Source organism: Anolis carolinensis, chromosome 4, assembly GCF_035594765.1.
Source record: "Anolis carolinensis isolate JA03-04 chromosome 4, rAnoCar3.1.pri, whole genome shotgun sequence".
NCBI classification, from domain to species: domain Eukaryota; kingdom Metazoa; phylum Chordata; class Lepidosauria; order Squamata; family Dactyloidae; genus Anolis; species Anolis carolinensis.
In genome coordinates this window covers 22065541-22081474 of record NC_085844.1, presented here as the reverse complement: position 1 = coordinate 22081474, position 15934 = coordinate 22065541, and the positions used below count along the sequence as shown (strand labels likewise).

The 15934-nt window shown below is 40.5% G+C and overlaps 1 protein-coding gene across 8 annotated transcripts in view; it reads right to left on the bottom strand.

The window, feature by feature from the left end:
- csmd3 (CUB and Sushi multiple domains 3) overlaps positions 1 to 15934 on the bottom strand; it is a 709139-nt gene that overhangs the window by 385626 nt on the left and 307579 nt on the right. For all 8 annotated transcript variants that reach the window (XR_010005888.1, XM_062980075.1, XM_062980076.1 and 5 more), the window contains exon 6: positions 13056 to 13168. Coding sequence is in view for 7 of the 8 variants with exons in the window: in XM_062980075.1 (XP_062836145.1) it covers positions 13056 to 13168 (113 nt within the window). In the remaining variant the exon portion in view is untranslated. The remainder of the gene's footprint in view (positions 1 to 13055; positions 13169 to 15934) is intronic.

Genomic DNA, 15934 nt, shown 5'->3' with positions numbered 1-15934 from the left:
GAATCAGACTAAAGGTGCCAAACATTTTATTATGATGAGCAGTAGCAATCATGTGGGATGACAATGGAAGAGGACCAAATGGCAGTGGTATGTTTGCTATCTGTTGTAAGCACTATATAGGAGGAGGCACTGGTTAACCACCTTTGAATTTCTTGTACCTTGCAAACCTATGCAGTAACAATCCAGAATGAAATAAATACATAAATCAATCCTAAATAAAGCAAGAGATAGTGTTGGAAAATGAGAATACCTACTTAGGAAGGCACCTAACCAGCTCTTGGCAAAAAGCAGAGGACTATGAATAGCACTGGGTCTAATGACACAACTGGCTTCTAGCCAAAAAGTACATTCATTTAAGTGTTGAAATTCCAAATGAAAGAAGAGTCTGAAGTCACAGAATACATTTAGCAGAAACATGGAATGCAAGAAGAATGAATTGGGAAATGCTGGAATTCATAAAACAAGAAATGTAGTGCAATGACTGAATAATATAAACAAGACTACAGACAAAACTAATCAGTATAACTGTAATCCAAATGTATGCTCCCACCACAGAGAGAGATAAGAGTAAAACTGAAAGATTCTATGTGAGTACCCAAGAGAAAATTGATCACGCATTGAAATAGAACACATTGACCATTACGGTCAATCGGAGCACAAAAGTAGGAAACAGCAGAATCAAAAATTGTAGAGAAATCTTGGCTAGAATCAAGAAAGAAAACTTTTGTAAGGCTAACAGTAATCACATTGTTTTGGGCAAGTGAAGTATATATGTATGTATGTATGTATGTACGTATGTACGTACGTACGTATGTATATCATTGGATGGCCAATATAGAAACTAGATAGACTATATTATTGGAAGCAGAATATGGAGACATTCCTCATTTCATTTCATTTCATTTCATTTCATTTCATTTTTTTGCAAAGTAAGAATAGGATTAGCATAGACCATGAACTGCTAATATAAAAAATAGAGCACTATAAAGCTAAATTGGTATCAATTATAGATCAAAATATACTCTAGAGATCTACTATGTAGAATTTAATGACCTCACAAAGAATTGATGGGCACTACTAAGCTTCAACGTATTACAAGGACCCATGATGGAAGTTAGGGAAGAATGAAAAAAGACACTAAAAAGACACTGAGTCCCTCCGGGTGATAAGGGCAGGATAGAAATATTTGAAATAAAATAAATTTGAAATAAAAAGACATTTGCAACCAAAAAATAAAGAAAAGATTCATTGGCTAACTGCTTAATCTTTTCAAACACTTAATTCAGGTGACATAGGATTTTATTATTTGTATTCAATACATTAGACTTGCAACTAAGGGTTATCTACTTACCTTCAAATGACCAGAAGATGGTGGATTCCCCCCCCCCCCAAAAAGGCTAGAAAATCCAGTTGTTGGTTGTTGTTCTCACAAGGATGACAGTAGGATAGTCAGGGAATGAATGTCCTGATTGTAATGGTGTTTTGTACATATAAGATACATTTCCAATTAGCTTTAATTTGGACTGGGCAGAGGAGAAATTATTGAAAACATTTGTTATCTGACTCTTCCTAATTTTAGTTTGATAGTCATGTTTGACATAAATAAAAAAAAGTTTGAAATGCCTAATGGCATATCACAATTTTTTTTAAAAAGTATTAGCTCAGACTGCAGAGTTTTCAATGTATAGAGTACAGTATATAAAATATATATACTAATCTCACATACATAACTTTCAGGAAAAAATGTCATTCATATATAAAATGAAAATGTTTAGGAAAGAATATCATATTCTGTCTAAAATTGTTCTTACAAAACATAAGTACATTTTTCATGCAGCATTATTTAAAACACTTTGATATTACTGTATATGTTCATGCATAAGTCTAGATATTTTAGTAAAACACTGACTCATAAACCCTGGATTGAGTTCCCATGGGTCAATGGAAACTCAATCCAAGGGTTAGGGTACAATACAGTACCCTAACTCTTATTTTTAAAAAAGGAACCATCTGTGAATATGTATAGTGGTGAAAGATGAGAGCTTAGTCTGTCCTGGGTGAGCCTAAAGAATCACCAAAACTCTATGCTCTCCGCAATGGCATCATTTCTTTTTAAATGCCTGGGCAGGAAATGGGAGAGACAAGGAGTGGTTGCCCCATGAAATGATGCTAGTGCATTCCTCTCTCTTTGAAATGGTCTTCAACCTATCCACAGATCATATCAAAATCCATATTTTTGGTCCATAAACCTGCACTTAACTTGTACTCAGGGCCGGTCCAACAATGGAGGCCGTTTAAGCGGCCGCTTCGGGCGCACGTCAAGGGGGGCGCTGTTGAGGCTCCCTCTCGCACTCCTCGGCCCACTCGCGCATCTCTCGCACTCGTCCCACTCGCGGCCCTCTCGCACTCTGCTCAATCGCGCCCCTCTCGCACTCGGCCCACTCACGCCTCTCTCACACTCGGCCCACTCACGCATCTCTCTCACTCGGCCCACTCGTGCCCCTCTCGCACTCGGCCCACTCACGCATCTCTCTCACTCGGCCCACTCACGCCCCTCTCGCACTTGGCCCACTCACGCCTCTCTCGCACTCGGCCCACTCGCACCTCTCTCTCACTCGGCCCACTCGCGCCTCTCTCTCACTCGGCCCACTCACACCCCTCTTGCACTCGGCCCACTCACGCCTCTCTCTCACCCGTCCCACTCATGCCCCTCTCGCACTCGGCCCACTCACGCCTCTCTCGCACTCGGCCCACTCGCGCCTCTCTCTCACTCGGCCCACTCACTCCCCTCTCGCACTCGGCCCACTTGCGCCTCTCTCTCACTCGGCCCACTCACGCATCTCTCTCACTCGGCCCACTCACGCCCCTCTCGCACTCGGCCCACTCATGCATCTCTCTCACTCGGCCCACTCACGCCCCTCTCGCACTCGGCCCACTCACGCCTCTCTCGCACTCGGCCCACTCACGCCCCTCTCGCACTCGGCCCACTCACGCCTCTCTCGCACTCGGCCCACTCACGCCCCTCTCGCACCCGGCCCACTCACGCCTCTCTCGCACTCGGCCCACTCACGCCCCTCTCGCACTCGGCCCACTCATGCCTCTCTCGCACTCGGCCCACTCACGCCCCTCTCGCACTCGGCCCACTCACGCCTCTCTCGCACTCGGCCCTCTCGCCCTTGCAGCCCTCTTGCCCCTGAACAAGACCTGAGGCCAGGCCTCTGGGCCTGCTGCTCCACCTGCACCCTTCCTGGATTCCTCCCGCAACGCCCGGCAGCCCTCCGAGGCTGGAAGGAGCTCTGGCAGGTCGAGCAGGCCTGTGCCCCTGCCATGCACCTCCTTGGGGACCCTCTCAGCCATGAAGACGGGGCAGGTAGGAACCCGTCCCTGTTCCCAGCATTTCGCCAGGCATGTCTCCAGGGCAGGCCTGGGCCAACTTGGCAACTGAGGGGGGAAATGGAGGGGCCTGAGGCTGGGTTGCTGCAGGTTTTTCAGCTGCCTGGCCATGTTCCAGAAGCTGGAACATGTGGGCCTACTCCTAGGATTTATAGTTTCCTAAGGCCCCTTCTTCACAGCCATAGAAGACAGATTATCAAGGCAGATAATCCACATTTTCTGCTTTGAACCAGATTATATGCATCCACACAGCCATATAATCCAGTTCAGAGCAGATAGTCTGGATTTTATATGGCAGGGTATGGGTTCTTCTACATAACCATATAATTGAGATTATGAAGGCAGATAATCCAGGTCATATGCACTGAACCGGATTACATGCATCCATACAGCCATATAATCCAGTTCAGAGCAGATAGTCTGGATTTTATATGGCAGGGTATGGGTTCTTCTACATAACCATATAATTGAGATTATGAAGGCAGATAATCCAGGTCATATGTACTGAACCGGATTATATGCATCTACACAGCCATATAATCCAGTTCAGAGCAGATAGTCTGGATCTTATATGGCAGGGTATGGGTTCTTCTACATAACCATATAATTCAGATTATCAACGCAGATAATCCACATTATCTGCCTTGAACTGGGTTATCTGAGTCTACACTCCCATATAATCCAGTTCAAAGCAGATAACCTGCATTTTATATGGCAATACAGAAAGGGCCTAAGGGTATATTGTAGTGTATATTGTAGTGGTGTACTTCAGAGGGATGCATATATCTCACCAAAGGGCAGCTGCACTTTGGAATTAATGCAGTTTGACTCCAATTTCATTGCCATGGCTCAATGCTATGAAACCCTGGGAATTGTAGTTTTATAAGGTCTTTAAACCTTCTCTGCCAAATAGTTTAGATGCCTCACCGAACTATAACTCCCAGGATTCCATAGCATTGAGCCGTGGCAGTGAAAGTGGAGTCAAACTATGTTAATTCCACGGTGCCTCACTTCTTCCAATGGAGAAATAAAGATACAAGTGCCAGTTAAGTCCTGTGGATTTCTTTATTCATACCAGGGGTCCCCAAACTTTTTAAACAGGGGGCCAGTTCACGATCCTTCGGACCGTTGGAGGGCCAGACTATAGTTGGCCACCGAGCAATAATAAATAAATATCTAAATAAATAAATAAATAATAACAATAACAATAAAAAAGAGGGTTGGAAGACACCCTTTGGGCCATTGAGTCCAATCCCCTTCTGCTTTGTGCATCGAAAGCACAAACAAAGCACCCCTGACAGATGACCACCCAGCGTCAATGTGAAGAAGAAGAAGAAGAAGAAGAAGAAGAAGAAGAAAGAGGTTTGGAAGAGACCCCTTGGGCCATTTAGTCCAACCCCCTTCTGCCTGTGTGCACCAAAAGCACAAGCAGAGCATCCCTGATAGATGGCCACCCAGCCTCAATAATAATAATAATAATAATAATAATAATAATAATAATAATAATAATAATAATAATAGGATTGGAAGAGACCCCTTGGGCCATTTAGTTCAACCCCCTTCTGCCTGTGTGCACCAAAAGCACAAGCAAAGCATCCCTGATAGATGGCCACCCAGCCATAATAATAATAATAATAATAATAATAATAATAATAATAATAATAATAGGATTGGAAGAGACCCCTTGGGCCATTTAGTCCAACTACCTTCTGTCTCTGTGCACCAGAAGCACAAGCAAAGCATCCCTGATAGATGGCCACCCAGCCTCAATATTAATAATAATAATAATAATAATAATAATAATAATAATAATAATAATAATAATAATGGTTGTAAGAGAAGAAGAGACCCCTTGGGTTACTTAGCCCAACCCCCTTCTGCCCTTGTGCCGTGGGGCTGGATAAATGGCTTCGATGGGCCGCATCCGGCCCCCGGGCCTTAGTTTGGGGACCCCTGATTCATACCATATGGAGAGGGGCAGATTTCTCGCCCTTTTCATGATATTGTTTAAACTTCCACTCTATGTCTAATTTTTGTTTTGTGTAAGGTAAAGGTAAAGGTTTCCCCTGACGTTAAGTCCAGTCATGTCTGACTCTGGGGGTTGGTGCTCATCTCCATTTCTAAGCCAAAGAGCCAGTGTTGTCCGTAGACACCTCCAAGGTCATGTGGCCAGCATGACTGCATGGAGCACCGTTACCTTCCCGCCGGAAGTGGTACCTATTGATCTACTCACATTGGCATGTTTTCGAACTACTAGGTTGGCAAAAGCTGGAGCTAACAGCGGGCGCTCATTTCGCTCCTGGGATTTGAACCTGGGACCTTTCGGTCTGCAAGTTCACAGCTCAGTGCTTTAACACACTTCGCTACCAGGGCTCCTTTTTGTTTTGTGTATTTTATGGAAATATGTTTCCATATGTATATTTTACGGAGTGTTTTTAAATTATTATGTGTTCTAGCAATGTTGTCAACCGTCTTGAGCAGGTAAGAAATAAAATTATCATTATCATTATTGAGTTGCTGTGCATTTTCTGGGCTGTCTGGCCATGCTCCAGAAGCATTCTCTCCTGACATTTCACCCACATCTATGGCAGGCATCCTCAGAGGTTGTGAGGTTGAGGCAAGTGTGAATGTTGCAGTTGGCCACCTTGATTAGCATTGAATGTCCCTCACATATTCATAGCTGGCTGCTTCCTGCCTGAGGGAATCTTTGTTGGGTGGTGTTAGCTGGCCCTGATTGTTTCATGTCTGGAATTCCCCTGTTTTTGAGTGTTCTTTTTTTACTGTCCTGGTTTTATTTATTTATTTATTTATTTCCCATACTTGTGTCCCGCCCTTCTCACCCTGAAGAGGACTCAGGGTAGCCTCACAACTGCCAACAATTCGATATCCGATTGTTTTGGGGGGGGGGCCAAAATTCTGTTCGCTTACACTTGAAAATTACCTTGGGCCGGCCCTGCTTGTACTTAAGATAGACTTGTGGAGATTGACTCATGGGGCATCCAAAATGTAGAATTAATGCAGTCTGACACCACTTTAATTGTCATGGCTCAATATTATAGAATCATGGGAGTTGTAGTTTTACTAGGTCTTTAGACTCATCTGCCAAAGAATGCTGATGGTTCACCAAACTACAAATCCTATAATTCCATATCATTGAGCCGTTGCAATTAAATTGGTGTCAAACTGAACTGCTTTTACAGTGTTGATGCACTGACAGGTCATTTCTCTCTGGAAACTTTATCATTATTTTAACCCATATTTTCTTAACACAATTTAGTTCTAAATACTTCAGTTGCTAAAACCATGTATATTCATTCACTTATTTATTTTCACATTTTCCTCTTTTATAATTCATCCTTTGCATTTTCCTTGGTGTTGAACATGTCTAGTCTTCCTTGTTATTTTGAGAAACATATCCAATGTGCTATCACTGTGATAACAACAACAACATTTTTATTCTTATAACCCACCTCCCTCGAGGCAGCTTACATGGAGACCAAGCCCAGAATAAACATGGAATTCAAGGTACAAAATTAAACACATAACAAAAACAATGTAATTAAAAACAATTAAAACCAAGGCAATAAAAACATCATAAAATACATCAATCAACATCACAAAACCAAACAGTAGGCCTATTGAGAATTGTGAGGGATGGGCAGGGCTTGTGCAAAATGCAGGACAATAGGAAATCCTGGGACAAGTCTAAGGCCCAGATGGTGATAACACAAACCACAGAGCACTGGTGCACATTAAGGGCTTTCTTTTGCGCATTTCCATTGGAGTTTGTTCCCTAACCGCTGCAATTTGAAGCTAGCTTTGGACTGAATCAAATGGCCAGTGCAAATGGGAGCCCTGAAGCAAGACTCAGAGTGGAAGAACTGGCACCCAATCTCCCCATGGACAGTAAGCAAAGGCCCATGTTGGAACAGTGTTAGTGGAAATGTAGGATTCCCAAACACACACTCAAAACTTCATCCAAGGTTTTAGAAACCCTGAAGAAAAGGTATTTAGATATTGTAGGTAAGATAAGATCATTCAATCATACTGACAGAAATTTGATAACGTGTAGAAATCAATGGCGTGAGATGATAACAAATATGGGAGAAAGATGTGGCAAAGTGTGTGAATATAATGTGGTGGTCATATAATATGCAGAATGGACTCAGGAAGAACAGCAAGAGCTGGTTAAGTAACCAGAGAAAGTGATGGAAATAGTTCCCAGAAGAATAATAAATAAAATTCACTTACTACGAGGGTTATCCAGAAAGTTCAGTACGCATGAACTTCCGCATGAACTTCCTCGATCACTCTTTTGTTTTGCAGATGCTTGCAAAGAAGGTGCTCTTCTAAGGTTTTGCAATAAGCACACCTTTCCTGTCCCAAAAAACCTTCCTTGCAAGCATCTGCAAAACAAAAGAGCGATCGAGGAAGTTCATGTGGAAAGCTGAGCGCACCATTTGACAGCTGAGGGAAGGGAAACCAGCCTGGTTTAGGACGCAAGCCAGGCGGGAATCTTGGGGGGGGGCTTTTCAAACACTTTTATCGCTATGATAACTACCTAGAATTCAGTGGGGACTATGGTGAGAACTAGTATTTGGGTCTGGCTTTCAACTGAATATGGTAAATGTTTTCTCCTATACTTTGTTTATTTTTAATTCCAAAACGTACTGAACTTTCTGGATAACCCTCGTATATTGTAAGAATGATGTATTAAATAATTATTTTTTCATGATATTCTGATTAAACAAGCATTTAGTTCAGTGATTCCCAAAGTGGGCGCTATCACCCCTTGGTGGGTGCTGCAGCGATCCAGGGGGGCGGTGATGGCACCTATTAGGACATGGGGCGGGGCCAGGGGAGGGGCGGGGCCTCTTCCCAAGTGCTGGGGACAGAGCAGAGCACTTGAGGCGCCTGTTAGGACACAGGGGCCGGAGATAGAGGAGTGGGCATGGCTTCTTCCTAAGAGCCCGAGACAGGGCTGAGAATCTATACCTCTCCTGAGGCATTTGTTGGGACACAGAGGGCGGAGCTAGGAAGGAGGTGGGGCCTCCTTCCAAGAGCCTGAGACAGGGCTGAGTCTCTATACCTCTCCTGAGAGGCCTTTTAGGACTAAAGGGTGGGGCTAGGGGTGGGAGCAGGGCTTTTTCCCAAGAGCGCGAGATAGGGCTAAGCCTCTGTATACCTCCCCTGAAGCGCTTGTTAGAACACGGGAGCGGGGTATAGAGGTTCAGCCCCAAAAGGCATTTGGGAAGAGGCCCTGCCCCCTTCCTCTAGCCCTACCTCCTCATCTAGCCCTGCCCCCTGTGTCCTGGCAGGCGCAGCAGGATAGGGATAGAAGCTCAGCCCTGCCTCAGAGCTCGTAACTCCACCCATCCCAGTCCTGGCCGCCCATTTGTGGCCCCACTCCCCTCACCTCACCCTCACAGTCCTGCATCTTGGACTAGGGGAGAGGCTCAGCCCTATCCTCTTGAGCAGGAGCCACACCCACCCTTCTAAGCAACACCCTCTTTCCAGGGGGCACTGAGCAATATTTTTTTCTGGAAAGGGGGCCATAGGCCAAATAAGTTTGGGAACCACTTATTTAGTTCATTTTAAATAAATCAGTCTCATCATTGCATAAACCTCAATACATAAGTCTTAGGGATCTTGAAGGAAATATTGAATAAATTGGTATCAGACTATATGCTATGTTAAAGATGCAGTGTTGACTTTAATATTTATGTTACCTTACTCAAGAGAAGTGGTTCTCAATGTGTGGGTCCCCAAAAGTTTTGGCCTTCAACTCCCAAAAATCCTAACAGCTGTAGTAGTAAACTTTTATTACGGTCAATGACCAGCTCGTAACAGGGGTACCCAGTTCTGTACATCCATGTCAGACTTCATTAATAATAATAAAATTATAATAAAAAATTTAAAAATCCATTATAAAATTGAATTATTTACCAATTTAAAATCTAGGCTAAAGACCACATACTAGTAATTATTGAAGCCCAACTAATCCCACAGGATCCTCTGGGCAGTCTTAAGGGAGGGAGTGGGGATGGTAACAGCTGGTAAACTGCCTGGGATTTCTGGGAGTTGTAGGCCAAAACACCTGGGGACCCACAGGTTGAGAACTACTGTTCAAGAGTGTGTAGCACCAGCATGCATAGGGTGAGGAATTCAAAGATATACCCATCTATCTTTTATTTAAAAATTCAAACACAACTATTAACCAATAAATGTAGAACATACAATCCAAACAAAGAAGCAAACACAACTACACTTTCATGGGTAGCAGTGTGTGCAGGATTTTAAAATAAAAATAAAGAAGACAAGGCAAATGAAATTTTAAATACACTAATAATGAGGCTTTTACATCTCAACAAAAATAAAATAAAATATAGTATGTAATACATGGATAAAATAGAGCAGAACCCCCCCCCCCCCGTTATAGTCCTTCATTGCTAATCCACAAATTGATCTGTTAATCTAATGGTATAATTTTCCCTTAGAATTTAAGAAAAAATGAAGCTTTTTCTATTAAATAGTGAAAAAAATGTCATTTATTGTAACAAACAATAGTAATCCCTGAATTTTAAACCTCACTGGTTAAAATTAGCCTGCCATTAATCAATCAATTAGCACTTCAGCTAATTAATACAGGTAGAGCATCCCTTATCCCAAATTCCCAAATCCTTTAGAATTGTACATATGACTAAGATAGCAACATCTTTGTCTCCTGATGGTTAAATATTACAGATTTTTTGTCATGCTCAAAAATATTTTAAAATGTGTATAAAATTATCTGCAGTTTATGTGTATAATAAAGTGAATATGAAACCTACATGAATTTTGCATTTAGATATGGGTCCCATGCAAAAACAGATATTCCAAATCCAAAAATAAAAATAAAAAATCCCAAATCCTTAACACTTCTGGTCCTTAGCATTTTAGATAAAGGACACACAACCAGTATATTAATTGTATAGTGGAATCAAAATATATAAGATCAGTTACCTCTGTATTATATTAAATCCAGGGTTGTTGTTTTTTTTTCCATTTCTTTTTGATGAGGAAGAACTATATTTGTGAGGTTAGCCAAAACATAGGAGGGGACCCTCCATAATTTGCTTAATTAGGAGCCTGAAAGGTATTATTGCTCACATCCCTCCTAGTGTTTTAAAATACTGATATAATGGACTGTCGGTTTAATGCAATAGTTAACTTAGCCTCATAGATGACATAACTTTATAGCTGTGCTATATTTTCACGAGAGACTTCTACTGTGTAAAAGAAAAGAAAGAAAGAATATTTACAATACTTAGGTGAGTTGAAGTACCATCTAACTGGAGAGATAAAGCCACCCACCATATACATGAAATAACCTGTACTGCATCAATCATCTAATATAATATGTATCATGACCTCCAAACACTTGCATTTTTAAAAGACAGTGAAGTTTCCTACAAATATATTTTCTACTTTAAAAAAACAAAACAAAAAAACAAAAACACTACAGATATTAAACTTTCTTGGCAGTATTTCCCTTTGCTTTCTTCAAATGTGTATAACTTTATTTAAATTATATTCAACAGTAACACTTCAAACTTATACACTGTGATTTATTTATGCACAAACTATCTATGTAGTCGGCAGCAAATCCAATGCAACTGACTCCTAAGTAAGTATTTAGGTGATTGCTGTTCTAAAATTCATTCTTTAGGGGTCACATTAGAAAAGTTCAATGTGTGCAGCTATGAAAATACAGTACAATAAAAAAAATATCTTTTCATTTCTAACCTTAATGTGCTATCCAGGGACAAACATGAACACCCATAAAAGCTCCGAAGTACATTTCTGAATTTTCATGGTTTTAAATTACAATATTTACCACATACTGCAAATATCCTGCTTTAATTTTGTTTGGAGAATAAATGACAGCGAGGCTCATATTCTAAGAGTATGCAATCCAAAACATGAATAATTATAAAAACTATGTATAATATCGACAAAGACCTGATTATATCTCTGAAATATGGCTAAATTATAGGAATATTTGTGCAAAGGTAAATAAATGTATGCTATCTGGAAGAGTTAGGTGTTTCATGAAGATTATCTCTTATGGGTTGGGAGCCCACAGAACAGCAGTGGGAAGAGTTTAGAGTTTGAACCCCATTACTGTGTTGAATAAAAATGCTTGATATTTTAAAATGTTTATTTTAAAGGGGGCAGATTTCTTTTTTTCTTTTTTCTTTTTTTTTTGGGGGGGGGGGGTTATCTCAAAGCTCCCCTGAAGCACTCAAAATGACCAACAAATGCAATGATTTCTTTCCTCCAACCTTCCAGCAACCTCCTTCCCGTTCTGTCCAGATAAGGAGAACAATGGACAAACTGTTAGCCAAAAGTGAAAGATCTCCATTGCACTGAAACTTGCTTCATATGCATAGGGGATTAAAGAAAAACCCTTTGCAGTTGACCAACCATGTCACAGGCTGTATCCATACTGTATAATTATATCAGTTTGCCACCACATCAACTGCCATGGCTCAAGACTACGGAATTTTGGGATTTGCAGTTGTTTGAGATATTTAACTCTTCTTTGTCAGAGAGCTCTGGTGCCTCAATATATGACAAATCTCAAGATCCCATAGGATGGAAGGAACCATGTTGCTGTTGCTGTTATTATTATTTTGTTTATGTTTATTTATACACTGCTTTTTATCTCCACTAGGAGACTCTAGTGATGTCAAACTGCCATAATTCTGCTGTCTGGATGTGATGGTAGAGGATTCTGTCTCTGCCAAATCTACAAGCCTCTTCTATGCCTCACATTTGTAGGCCCTGGCTAAACCCTAATCTCAGAATTTAGCCAGCAAGCCTTCAAATAAGGGCTATAGGTACTTCATTCCTCTTTCCTCTGCATGGAAAAATGAAGAAGAACAAAGCCTGGTTCCAATATAAATGGAGATGTAGAAAACTTCACCCACAACAACATCTGGCCAAATGAGAGCAGTAGAAGTTCAACCACTTATCTTCAACAATGCTTCAGCGCCTCATTATAGAGACTAAAATAAATTCATAAAAATTGATTTTGGAAATGAAATATTATCCTAAATATTTATACATGGATTCATTAATTCTTTGGTGTAGCACGTAAGCAAGTGCAGCCAGTATTGGTTTCAAAAACATTATCCCAATAGTTTTGTTTTCTCTCAAAATATGCTTACTCATTTTAAACAACAGTGACATAGTAAATAAGTAAATAAGAAGAAAACACAGCATGCAATGAAATGAATTATACTTGACAAAAATTCAATTTAGTAACGCTGATATTAAGCAAACATACACTGCCCTCAACATTTCCAGTAAGCAATGGTGCACTTCAGTGATATTTACAAATGCTTCTGCATAAGTTACTTAAGTGTTATCTAAATTTCTGTTAAATGTTAAGCATTTGCATAGCAAGAAAATGCTATAGTCCATACCGTAATTTTGGAACTCGCATGTTCCCACTGGAGGAGAATGATTGTTTATGCACATTTGACTTATTCAGCTGTAACAGATAATACCCCCCCCCCCCCCGCAACTTTCCTCTTTTTCCTAATGGGAAGTGTGCAGTTAAGTTTATAGAATACCTTTCTCACTCTGGGAGGGAAAATTGTTTTCATTAAATATACCTTGATAAGGAGCACTAAATCCACGATATCGGTGGTTGCTGTCCGTTACAAAATGAAGTCTCAGCCAGTTTTTGTTGCTGATAATTGGAGGTGGTATATTCATTCCAGATAACCTAAGAGAAGGGAAAAAAGAGGGGAAAACATTTAATAGGATCACAAACCTCAGTCAGTTGCCAAGACAACCATTCCGTTCAAAGGTGTTTTATATTGTACTTAAAAGGTATTGATTGGAGTCCTGTTGGTTATACCAGGATAGTTATACCAAAGATGGACAGAAGGATGTGGTATCTTGACAATTTTTAAATAAAAAGATGTAAGTACAGTAGCAGTGGAAAAGGCATGTCAAAGTTATTGATGTTAGCAAAAAGAGCTACTTGTTTTCAATTATGTGTTTTTGAGACAGGGCCCTTGGAGTCAAAGTACACTAAGATGGGTGATTTATACAACTGCTTTTCTTAGGTCATAAAATTCAAAAGCTATTTGCCTATCCTAACCTAAATATTTTTCACAAGATACCTTGAAACAGCACCCCAAAAACAGACACAGCGTGCATATTGGTTTGAAAATACAGTGGGAGGAATTTAATTCCCACTACAAAATAAAGAGGCCAGATACAAGATATGGAATTAAAGGGGCATTCATTGACCTAATTATTTATTTATTATGCATTTTTATGAGAACTTCTGTAAATCTGTAAGGAAAAACTAATTAGGTCTGAATGGTACCTAGTGGGTCTAGTCCACAGGCCAAATGTCACTCCCTGGACCACCTTTGAAAAGACTCCAAAAACTGCAGGTCCATCCAAATTATTTGGTTGAACATCCTAATCAGTCTTTAGTGGAAGGCCATTCTGAGGGCGCTCCCTCCCAGACCACAGAGTTTTACAAGGGGAGCCAATTCACGGACTTCCAAGCCACAAAACAGAGACACTGTTATAGAAGTTCTCCTTTCACTAAGAAAGGTGGTGCCATGATGCCCACTGGATCTTCTTGATTTTTTTTAAATGTCATGACCACCTATTTAAGTGACACTACCCTAATTCAATTATTGCATTCAACCTAAACAGTATGGGGTAGACAAAAAAGCAAAAACAAAACCCAAGCACCTCTTGATTCTTGTGGATGGAAGGTCGGCCATGTGTTTAGTATAGTCAAAGAGTGATGCAATGATTGAGAGAAAGTTCCCACACAGAATTGGTTGTTTAAAAACTGAATGTCAAGGAGAGTTTACGTGTGCAGTTTGAAAGTTGGCCAAAAGAGAAAGGAATAAAGCACCAGAGATTGAATCCAAACTCTCCTGCTAGGGTGGCAAAGTGAAGGATAAATGTGACAAATAACATGGAACAGTACATGACGCTTGATGTGCAAGTATCTGAAAGTTTGTGGGCCAAAGCTTCTGCATCAGCAGTGCTTTTGTTAAACAGAAGCTGAAATGCAACAGTAAATAGGGCTCCATTTTTTAGACTGTTCAAAAGAAAACCAAAATTGAAACACTTTAAAGTGTTTGGAAGCATTGCTAATGTCATGGTGCCCAAACAGCAAAGAAAATAGGGCAATGAAAATGTCAAAAACTAAGATTTCTGGGTTATGATTTGAAGTAAAAAAAAAAAAAAACTATAGATGTTATCATAGAAAAAGAAAAGTGGTGATTTCCAAGGTTTGCCACATTTGAAGCATGTCCATTAGAACAGTTGTCCTGCGAGTGGAAAATGAGGTGTCATTCAGCAATTCTATCTCAGAACCTAATGTTCCAAAGATCCAGGAACCAGCATCTCGCAGCAAAGAGCATGTGGCAAGTTTCCACGAAATTCAAAAACATGTGGCTGAGCAGAGGCAGGCAGAGGAGAATCAAATGCCAAGCAACATTCAACTAGTGATAAGGACCTTAAAGTTACTGAATTTATTGAAATCCTCAGAAAGTCTAAGAGAGTGAATAAAGGCAAAATTCCTGAGAGATTGGTGATTCAAAGTTTGAGAACTTAAACCTGAGAAATTTTGGGCAAAAGAAATCTGGAAAATGTGTTACATTGAAAAGTCAAATGTGTTGTAAAGTATACTGTAAGACTACTGGCAAGGAAATGGTTTAAAATCCCAAGAAGGGAAGTAAAACAGCTGCTGAGCTAAAAGACAGATAACAGAAGAATGTTAATTGCCATGGCATTTCTGAAACTGTCTTGAAAGTAGTTCAATTTGGAACAGAAAAGGAATTAATGTGTTTAACGCAAACGTGAATGGAATACAGCAAAGTGGTGATGGATTATGAAATGTAATGTTTAAGGATATGAAATAAAATCTACACTGTGTTATGGTTTTCATGAAGGGAAAAATGGAAATGTTTTTCAACAGTGATGTAACTGAACATGTGTGGACTATATTGTAATGTGTTTATGAAAATGTGTGTGTATAGTCGTTTCCCATTCAAGATAGAAGGTGTGTCAGTTTTTTATACTATGGTATTTTGGCTGGCAAATGGCAGAATAACAGAGCCCTAGTCACATGGTAATATGCTGAGTCACTTGGGTCACGTGTTCATTGGCTGATGCAATGAGAGAGGGTATAAAAGGGGAGTACCTCCCATGTGCTAGTGTGGAGAGTTTGGTTGGAGTGTGGTGAGTTTGGTTATATTGGTTGGAGATTGGAGAAATCTCTGTGTTGCTGAAAATACTTTGTCTATATTGCAACTGAAGATATAAAGCCTTCCTGTGTTTGGAATGAGCATCTGGAGTCTGGTGTCTTGCCAAAACTACATGGAAGAGAGCTTGGACTCTAGTTGGTGTCTGCAGGGAAAGGTTCCAGGAGTCTGTTAAGGTAGTAGAGATCCCTAAAACCTCTTGGGGGGATTCCTGTTCTGCTGTAACATGACCAGTTGACACTCACACT